We start from the raw sequence: 12,115 nt of genomic DNA on the forward strand, positions 1-12,115 counted from the left end.
AGAAAATAATAGATCAGAACATAACTTTTAATTTAAATAAACAAAAAAAATCAATACTGCAGTGATGCTATGTATGAACAATATAATCAGTGGCTGCAATGAGATGTTTTGACGAGCTCAGCTTCTTGTACGTTCTCGCCGGAACACAATAGAAGCTAGTGAAGACCAAGAAATACTATATGTAATTTTTATACTTTGCCCAAAAAGGTAGAGAAAAATGAAACTCTATGCTATCATGAATCATATGGTTGGAAGTTGTTCAAACATATGCATTGTCACAACTAATAAAGCACTGACTGAATCAGGGAAATTTATCCCATTTAAAATGTAGGCCTTCTGTCCATAGAATTTAAAGTTTGAAGAGTGTGATGCATTACTGAGTATTGGTTCGTTTTGCAAGCAAACAAAACCTTAAAATACTAGAAAAAAATGCACACCCAACTAAGAAAACTAGTCAAAAGTAAAAATACAAAACTATACACAAACATCAAGTATATTTCTTAATACAAAGAAAATATCTCAACCAGGGGTGCATCTGGTAAACTATGGGGGCTCCAGAGGGGGAACAAAATATCAAAAAATGGTAGATGGATCCTGTTGTAAAAAAAAGAAGAAAATCCACGTCCAGGCACTCACATAGTTAGAAAGGCCTTTATTGTAAGATAGGGCTACATCTTAAAATACACCAACGCGCATCAGAGTAAGAAGTAGCTAAATACACCTGTGATCAGGGTTTGAAATTAACACCCGTGGCAAAACGAGTTGCCCAAAAATCAACTGTGGCGAGTAACGCTGTCAAATCACCAGCCAATTTTGCGTGTTACTTATTATGTTTACTTACTTTGCTGGGGAAGTTTGTGTAAGTCAAATCTGCACAGATTTAGGACAAACTTGTGAGTCATCATGATAAATACAGCGTATTACACAGGATCTGTGCATATGGCTCACTTGAACATGCATGTCACTACGCAATAACTACCGGTGCACTTGTTCATTTGCATTGAAGAAATAGCGAAGATTAAAAAGCATTTGGTTAACAGAAAAGACACTGTTATTTTCCAAAGTCCTACATTATTTGATGTTCTTTGGGATGTTCTCAAAACTCATTTTTGGTGAAAAGGATGAGGATGAAAGAGGAAGGGAGGAGATTGCTGGATGACAGGATTTTGTTTGAATAAGAAATGAATGTATGAAATCCTATTATATATGTATGAAAATATATATATATATATATACATTGCTAGAAGTTCTGAATGGCTGGTAACCTAAACAATAGCCAAATTGGCCGGTGAGTGAAAAAGTGAATTTCAAACACTGCCTGTGACTATAGATGTTCAGGATCTGACAGTTTTAACTCTCAAGAGACATCTAGTGGTCAGGTCCTGAAATGTATAGTCACAGGTGTATCTAGTGCCTGGACGTGGATTTTCTTGTTTTACAACAGGATCCACCTACCATTTTTGATATTTCTTAATACGTTCAATACATTTCTACTACATTGCAAATCTGTCATTTTTGGCACCAATAACACCCCATATAATTGTTTTTTCTAAGCATACATGTATAGACAAAGTACTATGTAACCACTACATTTATTTAATAAATGTTCCGTAAAATTCTCTTTATGTCTGATAAAAACATTTATGGCCTTTTTCCACTATTAAGCAGCACATTTGTTTGTTATAACCTACTTGTGCAAAAATGTACTCAGAATGTAAATGGCATTTATTCTATAAATTTAGCTCAGTGCAAGTTCTGTAAACAGAAGTTTATGATTTTCTAATGTCATTGTTCTCTCTGTACTCTGTGTAAGAGATAACACTCAAAAGCAGGCTTAAAATTCTCGCTCTCGTTCTTGATGATTTATGAATTTGATCAACCTTGGAGGAAGTGGAAGCTTGCAAATTTTCTTCAGTCTATTGATACCAAGCAGTTTGCGGATTTTCAGTCTGCAGAGCTGCATGAGTGGGCGTGGAGGCACTGCAATCAGAACCAGCAAATGAATACACAGGTGACTAAAATAATTTGCATATATGAATAATTTAAGCAAAAGATATGGGTGCGCATACTTGATTTCTCTTTGATGCCTTGCCACTCGTGATAACTGTCCAGATGTTCAGTGAGTCGTGCACAGAGTTTCACATGCCCAACATAGTCAAGCAGCACATCTATAATCGGTCCTGCCCAGCGGGAGTAGGTTTCGGTGGAGATCACCTCACAGAACTAGTAAAAAGTGTATAACATGTGGTACTATACACAATTCAGAATAAAGATTATACTGTATGTATTGGCTTCAGGCCACTCACCTGAACACAGGTATTTTCCGTAGTTTCATCTACATCATATCTTACGTTACGCCTAGTCTTTATAGGAGGATGAGGATTGCTGCCATAAACACAATTGAAACATGACAACGCATCACAGCCATTATCCATCAGATACTTCAGTAAGGTCAGATACTTCAAACAGAACATAACAGCAGCTGGAAAGGTAGTTGGGTGAGTTGGGATGTAGGCATTGACATTAGCACCATGTTGCACCAGCAAAGTCACTGTCTGTATGCAACCTTGCCTCAGGGCCACCAGGAGTGGGTTGAACGTGTCCAGGTTTGGGTTAGCACCAGCCTCCAGAAGCATGGTGGTAGCATCAATGTTGTTGTTCATGACGGAGAAGTAGAGAGCTGAGCTGCGTCGATCTTCATACATCATAGAATGATCCTCAGACAATGTGGCATTGACATCAAAGCCGGCCTCGATCAGTAACTCGAGGATATCATTTCTGTTGCGCTCCGCTGCTAAATGGAGAGGGCTGATACCTGTACGTCTCACTCTGGCCTTACTTGTGGCAGGGATCAGCATCGCTACAATGCTAAAAACGAGACGTTTTGTGTTCTTGAGTGTTGCCTTGCTAGTGTGCACCAAAATACAATTGAATGTCATGTTACAATTTGACAACATTAGGGTGAAATGACCATTATAAAATTGAAAAATTATTTCATAAGAAGACTATAAATACATGTAAACCTTTTTAAAAAGCTTGTATGTATAGTGATTAGCAATAATGAAAGTTTAGAGAACCAGTTCTAGGGTTGGGAACCGAGAATTTGTGTAAAAAAAAAAAATGCAGAAGTGTTTTCAAACAGTTTTTAATTCCACTGCGCTGCATTTCCATTGTTTTTTAATGTAAACATTCATGCACAAGATGGACGTGTCTGACTGTTGCGCTCCCATCTTGCATCTTTTGCAGTGTCTCGTGCGTTCTAAAAACAGTGTTCGAGTTCAAGTTTAGAAATTCAGCTTAAAGTCCCCATGAAATCAAAATGGACAATTTCTATTTATTATAAATGATTTATTCGTGCATATCTTTAATCAAAATAACTTCTGCTCCCTCTTGCAACGATGTCTCTTGTGCTTTCTGATGACGTGTCAACTGGCACGAGGATGGGACAACTCAATCAGATCATCCAAGGTAGATGCTATTTCCAGAGCATAGCTTTCATTCTGTTTACGGTCAGCCAACCCATTCAGGAACGTCCCACGGTGCCTCCTCGTTCCAGTTGCATTGAGTAGCCAGCTTGCGAAACACAGATCACAGATTGATTACCTTGTTGCAGCTCTGCCAACACCCGTACCGCTTCCAGAGACAGCACGGTCAAACACCTTCTTCAGCTCATCAAGGAACAGGTCATCCCCATTGAGCTGCTCGGCCAGTCATCAGCGTGTTCACCAAAGCCACTCTAGAGCCCTCTGATAGGAAGGCAGACGGCTGGAGAGCAAAAAACAGAGAGCACTTAGCCAGGAATGAACGACACGATTTTGGATCACCATAATAAGCAGATGATGGCGGTAGTCGAGGTTCGCTGTGACAAGCAGTAAGATCTCCGATGGGGGGAACTGACATTAGGTTAGGCGCAGTGAACGGGTTAGCTGCCTCTGTCTTCAGTTGCTGGAACTGGGCAGACAACTCTGCAACCTGTGATACCAAAGCCTGAACCGTTCAACCCGTCGCCATGATCTGATCCTCTTGGCGCTCCATACGAGCGTTGTTGCTGTCCAAAATGTCTCTCAGCTCAAAGCACTCGCTGGATCCATCTTGGTCAGATCGTTACTTCAAGGGAAATAACAACTGATTCCAGTAGCAAATGCAGTCAGTTAGGGTGTTTATTAAACATAAAATAAATACAGAAAACAGAACATAGATGGTCAGGTGTTGTAGAGCCACGATGATGAAGTAACAGGCTTTGGCAGTGCAAATCAAACTGCAATGGGATGGAGAAGCAAACTGCTGACCAGTAGAGCCAAAGAGAAATCCACGAACAGTGACGACAACAGGTAATCCAAACAAGAAACAAGAACACAAGAACAGGGAACACTAGACGGCAAAAGAAACGGCAGGACATAAGAAACAAAGATCTGACAAAGAATGACTGCAAACACAAGGGTAGATATAGGGGAGAAATGAAATGAGTAGCAGGTGTGGTTGGCCTGTCAGCTCAATGACTTGCCGGCAACGCTGTCAGCCAACCAGGCCAGAGACAGAAACACAAAAAACATGCCAAAAATTAACACACAGAAACAAGAACCGTGACAGTGAGATCACAGCAATAGCAAACCACAACGATCCAACAATTCAATCAATTCCTGATGGACAAGACCAAGTTCGAGAAGCTGTTTAACTCAGATATACATTACAATAGGGAAGAATAGATTATCGCAACTTCCGTTTCATGGCGACTTTAAAAACGCATGTCTCACACTAGACTCTGCAAAAGACACAAGACGGTCAGAGATGTCAGTCTAGCGCATGTTTACATAAAAAAACAACAGAAAAGCAGTGCAGTGGAAATGCAAGTGTAGTCCAATTTCTACACAAATGACTCTTATTGGGCAGTCTTGGCCTAATGGTTAGAGAATCAGACTGGTAACCCGAAGGTTGTGGGTTCGATTCTGAATAGTGGCAGGAAATGACTGAGGTGCCATTGAGCAACACACCTGACCCTCAATCACTCCCCGGGTGCCACAGCAAAATGACTGCCCACTGCTCAAGGTGTGTGTCCTTGGTTTACAGTGTGTGTGTTAACTACTCTCTGACTGCTCCTGATTTATGTGCCCTAACTTGGATGGGTTAAATGTAGAGGACAAAATCCAAGTATGGGTTACCATACTTGGCCTTCAGATGTCACTTTCACTTTTTTCACTTTCACTCGCAAGAATTGTTTAACATGTATTTATTGTGAAAATCATATAATCATTTGACAGTAAAATGCATTTCTTTTTTTCAAATATATATTCCTTAAAAATACTAAAATATTTGTTAATGGAGTTGTTATGGAATTTAAATTGTTAAGAGGAACCAGAACCTGTGATCATTCAATTCTTTACGATTCCCATCCCTAAACATCTCATGCTATCAGGAATTATGCTATGGGATGATTAGTTTAACTGTTAGGCGAGAAAAATACCCTACACACAATAAACTAGAAGAGTTAACAAGACATGAAGAAATTATCTTAAATGGTATTTTGCAAATAAAACCATTTACTACTTGAGTTAGCTTGAGTTTTCAGGTGATAGGTTACAGGATTAGCACCCTCTTGCCACAGCATTGCTGTAAAGAACCCTTTGAGACTTACTTAGTTTCCCTGGCATTTTTGTAGGTACACCCGACGACTTTGCTGAAAATTAATGCAAGATCATGAGATATGCTAAACCTAAACTCTTAAGAACCAATGGCCTTCGCATACAAATAAGTAGTTTAGATAAACTATGACCTGAGAACATTTCTCCCAAAGCAAATTCATTCATTCATACAAATTCCTTATTAAGTGAAATCTTAATTCATACCCATCATTGCCACGCTGGGCAGCAATATGGATTGGCATCAGTCCTGTTTTGCCCGGCTTGTTGGCGTCTGCATTTTGAGATAGAAGGAACTCTACAACGTCCTCATGACCATTCTTACAGGCCTCATACAGCGCTGTGGCTCCATCTGTGGCCTGGCTGTTGAGGTCTGCACCTGATTGAGTTGAGATGCATTACATTTGAGATGCATTACATCACAAAGCAACAATGAAATAGAAAGGAAAATGACAGTGAAGTGAAAGATGTTACCATTTTTTAAAAGCATGCGAAGTGCATCCACTTTTCCACTTTGGGCAGCAACAAAGATAGGAGTAATTCCGTACATGTTGGGCATGTTGACTTTGGCTCCAGCTTTCACTAGCATCTCACAGATTTCCACATTGTTTCTGCAAACACTCTCATGGAGAGCGGTCCAGCCTTGAATACAGTTCTTATTCACAGAGGCGCCGTAATTCAGTAACATGGCAACCATTGCTGGGTTCTCCTTCTCACAAGCTACGGACATGTATAGAAATGATACAATTTCCATCACACCACTGAAGGTCTTATTCAATGCAAAACAAAATATATTTTTGTGGATCTGGGCTGGTATGCCAGGCTTTTAAACCTAAAAAAAAATAATCAATGTAAGGACCTAGAATTAACAAGAATTCAAATAACTATTTTTAACAAAAAAGCAACATCAAGATTTAACTAAATGTTTTGGGGAGGAAAAAAAACTTGAACTTTGAAGGGTCAAAGGCCATGGATGGATGGATGGATAGATGGATTGGATACCTTTGTAAAGGGGAGTCTCCCTCTCCACATTGGCAATATCAGGATCAGCCCCATTCTCCAGAAGACTCTCCACACATGCAAGGTGGTCCATGGTCACAGCTAACATTAAAGCAGTCTTCCATTTCAAAGTGCGCTGGTTAACCATGCCAGGTTGAGCTGTGAGAATAGTGTTCATGATAAAAGCCAGAACTATCAGTTAGAGCATGACTAAAAAAAGTTAAACTGAGTAATTTTTAATGAGCACACTACCTCTCAGGAGAATTTTAATGCATTGATCTTGTCCACAATATGCCGCCTCGTGTAAAGGAATCCATCCATCTTTATTTGCTGAAAGAAGGTTGCAACTAGGTTGCTTAACCAATAGCCTCACTGTTCCTACATCACCGTCCAAAATGGCCTTAACAATAGGCTCAAGCTCCCTAGAGAAGACACCGCTTTTATTTTGATGCATGAAGTGCTGCAGGTGAGATGATATTTGTTGTGGCTCTTGCATATGTAAATATTAAAATGTATATAACATATCGACTGTTCCATGTGCAGCCTGATGTCATTAGTTATACCGTTAACAAGTTTGGAGTCAGTAAAAAAACAAACATTTTTATTCAGGAAGGATGTATTAAAATGATCACAAGTGAAAGTAATGTTTTTTAATGCTTAAAACAAAAGTTCTCTATTTCAAATAAATAATGTTCTATAGAACTTTCAATTCATTAATTTAGGTTTCCACAAAAATATTAAGCAGCACAACTGTTTTCAACTCCGATAATAATAAGAAATGTTATATGATATTAGAATGATTTCTGAAGGATGTGACTCTGAAGACTGGAGTAAAGTCTGCTGAAAATTCAGCTATGCCATCAGAGGAATAAATCACTTTTAAAATATATTAAATTTTAAATTGTAATAATATTTCACAATATTAGGGTGAATTCAGGTTGATTAGGACACTTTTTCCAAATCAACTCAATGGCAAAAAGTGTCCCACTCACCCTGAATTCGTTACTGTTTTTACTGTACGTTTGATCAAATAAATGCAGCCTCAGTGAGCATAAGAGACTTCTTTCAAAAACATTAAAAAAAATTATACTGACCAAACTTTTGAACGGTAGTGTACATTTTTGTACATTTGGATATACCATACACTGAAACATACAATTAGGACATTCTGACCACAAACGCTAAAATGTAAAACTATTAGCTCTAGAAACGTAAAATCTTTCATGAATCCTTTATATTTAATATCATAAATATTATATATAATATGTCTTCTGCTGTTGTAGCCTATCTGCTTCAAGGTACAACATATTCTGCATACCTCAGTTGTAACGAATGATTGTTTTAAAAAAATGTACTGTTGCCTTTCTATCAGGTCGAACCAGTCTGGCCATTCTCCTCTGACCTCTGGCACCAACAAGGCATTTTCGCCCACAGAACTGCCGCTCACTGGATATTTTCTCTTTTTTTCGGACCATTCTCTGTAAACCCTAGAGTAAAAATCCCAGTAGATCAGCAGTTTCTGAAATACTCAAACCAGCCCATCTGGCACCAACAACCATTCCACTTTCAAAATCACCTTTCCCAGCAAGCAATAGCCGTCTTTTCAACGTCTGGGTTAAATATAGACCCGATATAGTCCGGCTATGTGTAACCCACTTTTAGCCCAAATAACATTTAATCTGGATAAATGTATTTTTTTCCAAAATAACTTGTGAGATGTATGATATTCCATCATGTAAGCAAAGTCTACTGTGATTACAAGTTGTTTGGTTTGCTTTATTTTACATGTTATATGTGTAGGCTGTGCGTAGCCACGATTTAGCTCGTATTCAGACCCGGCTATGCGTAACCCACTTTTAGCCCAAATAACATTTAATCTGGATAAATGTATTTTTTTTCCCAAAATAACTTGATAGATGTATGATCCATCATGTAAGCAAAGTCTACCGTGATTACAAGTTGTTTGGCTTACTTTATTTTAGGCTACATGTTATAGGCTGTGCGTAGCCACGATTTAGCTCGTATTCAGACCCGGCTATGCGTAACCCACTTTTAGCCCAAATAACATTTAATCTGGATAAATGTATTTTTTTCCAAAATAACTTGTGAGATGTATGATATTCCATCATGTAAGCAAAGTCTTCTGTGATTACAAGTTGTTTGGTTTGCTTTATTTTACATGTTATATGTGTAGGCTATGCGTAGCCACGATTTAGCTCATATTCAGACCCGGCTATTGTAGCCCACTTTTAGTCAAAACTGATTAATTGTAGTTTTTTGCCAGGCAGTGCATGAAATGGTTGATATTGCATCATGTTCGCATTGGTAATGATATCTACAAGGTTCAATGTGTCATTTCAAGACATGGTCGATCTGTAATCACGATTTAGCTCTGAATTGGACGGGCTGCGGTCTGCTTTAGCCCACCTGGCGAAATGAAGGCAATCTGGTCTACGTACGGCTTGGCTATAGCCCTGATTCAGACCAGCGATATAGTATAAGAATATTAGTCTTAAAAATGTTTTCGCTCACACAGCTTAATGTTTGCTGTCACACATAAACATAACATTCATACATAATCTACGATATGGCTGTCTATCATTTCAAATTAAATCAAATGCAATTGCATTTCTCAACCGCTAGATGGCACAATCGAAACACTACTGAGACATGACTACTGGGACTACTGGCATTGCGCGACTAGATCACTTTAGCCAGATCTCGCGATACACATTTCCTCCATTTTCAATTTTATTTTACACGAGGCAGCTGTCGGAGAGCAACGGGCGAGCGACACTCTGAAAACCTTCAAATTTCTACTTCGATCTTGTAAGTATGCGTGTTATTTTTGTTATGTTTATTGTTTAAAGTAGTTAGTTTTTATAATGTGTAGACCGTGACATTTTAACATTACCAATGCAGAGTAAGCCTACTATTTTTCTCCAACAAGTTAACGTTACCTGCACGTGTTATTGCAACTGTGCCCTTAATCTAAAATGTATCTAAATTCAAGGTGGTAAGCATGAAACTATGAAACTTATTTTATTTTTAAAATGAGAAGTTTCATGAAACTGAAACTTATCATTTTATTATTAAAGATACTAATATATTTTTGTTTTTATATTAGATTAGAGTAAGTAATAATAGTTTTTGATTTAATGCAAATTTTCAAAGTACTTTACATAAAACTTAACAGCAACATATGCAACATGAAAAGAAATTATAAAAAAAATATTTGTTCCTTTCCAATTAATAAAAGGTAGTGGCAAACAGTAAAGTCTTTAAACTTGATTTAAAAGAATTCAAATATGCAGCATACATTCAGTTTTCAGTGAATTTGTTTCAGATATATGGTGCATAAAAACTGAATGCTGCTTCTCCATGTTTTCTTTTGACTTTGGGGATATAAAAGTAGCTGGCTAGTGGCTACTGTCCCAGATGACCTGAGAGGTCTGCTCTGGATGGTTCATAATGCATCAGAAGATTAGAAATTTACTTTGGCCTTAAAATGTTAATTTAATAACTAACTGTAGTATTTTGATATTAATTCTTTGACAGACAGATAGCCAGTGTAAAAACATCAGAACTGGAGTGATGTAATCCACTTTAAAGACACTATCGCAAATTATCCAGCAATCAGTCAACAAACTACAGCAATTGAATATACAGAACACTTGTCACTGACTACCATTAAATGTCTTGTTACCAACATTATTCATAATATATATTTTTTGTGTGTGTTCAACAGAAGAAAGCCATCCAGGTTTGGAACCAAGTGAAAGTGAGTAAATGATTACATGATTTTTTTTTTCTTTTTAAGTGAACTACCCCTATAAGTATCCTTTTATGTTTATTAGAGTTATATGAATAAGTGATAAAGAATGATTTATAGGGATAGTTTGCTTTGAAATTAAATTTTGGTATGTTTTAGCTTACCTTAAGGGCATCCAATATGTAGGTGTCTTTGTTTCCGCAGTAGTTTTAATTTTGATATTTTAGGGTCAAACCGTTCTTGTCAGTCAGTCATATAATGCAGGTCTATATGGTCACTACCTGAAAGAGCATGATTGTTGTCACGATTTGTTATGATTTCTCTTACATTAAGAGCAGGCTTTTTGACGTGCCTACATTTGTAATTAAAAAATTTTGGTTAGAAGGAAAAATTGTCTAATGAACAGTTCTGTTTAAAAATCCATACTGAAATCGAACCAAAAGCCTCGTACAGAATCGTTCAATACGTGTATCGTTACACCCCTAATATATATATATATATATATATATATATATATAATTAGTGCATCACCATTATGCAGGCAAAAAATTTCAATTATTGATATTAATTTATTAATAATATTGATATAAATTATATAGTCTCAATCTATATTCCGTTAACTCTATATTGGCCAGCTCTAGTGTGCAACCTAGCAAAAGTGAATGACTGTAATTAGTTAAAAATGATTGTCAACAATGCTTTTCTTGAGCAATAATATTTTTCTTTTTCTTATTTGACAGACGCAGTGATGACCAACTTTCCTTCGGCGACTGAATGGGAAATAAAAAATTAAATTTCTGGTCTTTTTAAACAAGCATCAGGGAGAGCAGGGAGTGGTGGTTATGAATATAAAGCTAACAATTAATTTGTAAAAATTTTAGTATCTTAAGTCGTTTTACAAATTTTCCACTATTTTATGTTCATTTTTATGTTTGAATGTTGTCTAAGTTGTTAATATAATTGTTCTAAATAAATCCTTTATATTCAATTAGTTTGGATGGATTTTCCTTTATGAGAACCTGTTATATTTGAGTGAAAATCCTTATGCCTCATTTTGTTGTCTATTACATGTATATGTAGTGTAATTGATGTCTATTCTTGGGCTATGGTTAGACGTCTATTAGATTTTCACTGACAGCCCAAATTCAGCCTTGGTTTAGCCTAGACCCATATTGCCTGTCTATTAGACGTATATATGTAGTCGTTTAATAGCCGTATAATTAATGACTAGTTCTTGGGCTATGGTTAGGCGTCTATTCTTGGGCTATGGTTAGACGTCTATTAGATTTTCACTGACAGCCCAAATTCAGCCTTGTTTTAGCCTAGACCCATATTGACTGTCTATTAGACGTATATATGTAGTCGTTTAATAGCCGTCTAATTAATGATTAGTTCTTGGGCTATGGTTAGACGTCTATTCTTGGGCTATGGTTAGACGTCTATTCTTGGGCTATGGTTAGACGTCTATTCTTGGGCTATGGTTAGACGTCTATTCTTGGGCTATGGTTAGACGTCTATTAGATTTTCACTGACAGCCCAAAATTAGCCTGATTTTAGCCTAGATGTCTAGGCTATGTTTAGACGTCTATTAGACGTCTATTAGACGCAAAATTGCTTGCTGGGTTCTTTCTCATTCTGATGCTCACTTTGAACTTCAGCGGATCTTCTTCTTCTCTTGATTAATGGCGGAAACTTTAAGGTGCATACC

General features: G+C 37.3%; 1 protein-coding gene across 7 annotated transcripts in view; it reads right to left on the minus strand.

The window, feature by feature from the left end:
* Positions 1 to 6: 6 nt before the first annotated feature.
* Positions 7 to 12,115, minus strand: part of asb2a.1 (ankyrin repeat and SOCS box containing 2a, tandem duplicate 1) — a 29,079-nt gene continuing 16,970 nt past the window's right edge. For 2 of the 7 annotated variants that reach the window (XM_081377834.1, XM_081377835.1), the window contains exons 4-12: positions 7,991 to 8,122; positions 6,888 to 7,057; positions 6,639 to 6,794; positions 6,111 to 6,356; positions 5,844 to 6,015; positions 5,633 to 5,674; positions 2,307 to 2,907; positions 2,070 to 2,223; positions 7 to 1,980 (exon numbers count right to left, since the gene is read on the minus strand). In XM_081377834.1, the coding sequence (XP_081233960.1) occupies positions 1,835 to 1,980; positions 2,070 to 2,223; positions 2,307 to 2,907; positions 5,633 to 5,674; positions 5,844 to 6,015; positions 6,111 to 6,356; positions 6,639 to 6,794; positions 6,888 to 7,057; positions 7,991 to 8,122 (1,819 nt within the window). In that variant the 3' untranslated portion in view covers positions 7 to 1,834. The remainder of the gene's footprint in view (positions 1,981 to 2,069; positions 2,224 to 2,306; positions 2,908 to 5,632; positions 5,675 to 5,843; positions 6,016 to 6,110; positions 6,357 to 6,638; positions 6,795 to 6,887; positions 7,058 to 7,990; positions 8,123 to 12,115) is intronic. The other 5 variants (XM_081377836.1, XM_081377839.1, XM_081377838.1 and 2 more) reach the window with 5 other exon arrangements.

This window comes from Scardinius erythrophthalmus (genome assembly GCF_964197995.2).
Source record: "Scardinius erythrophthalmus genome assembly, chromosome: 11".
Lineage (NCBI taxonomy): Eukaryota > Metazoa > Chordata > Actinopteri > Cypriniformes > Leuciscidae > Scardinius > Scardinius erythrophthalmus.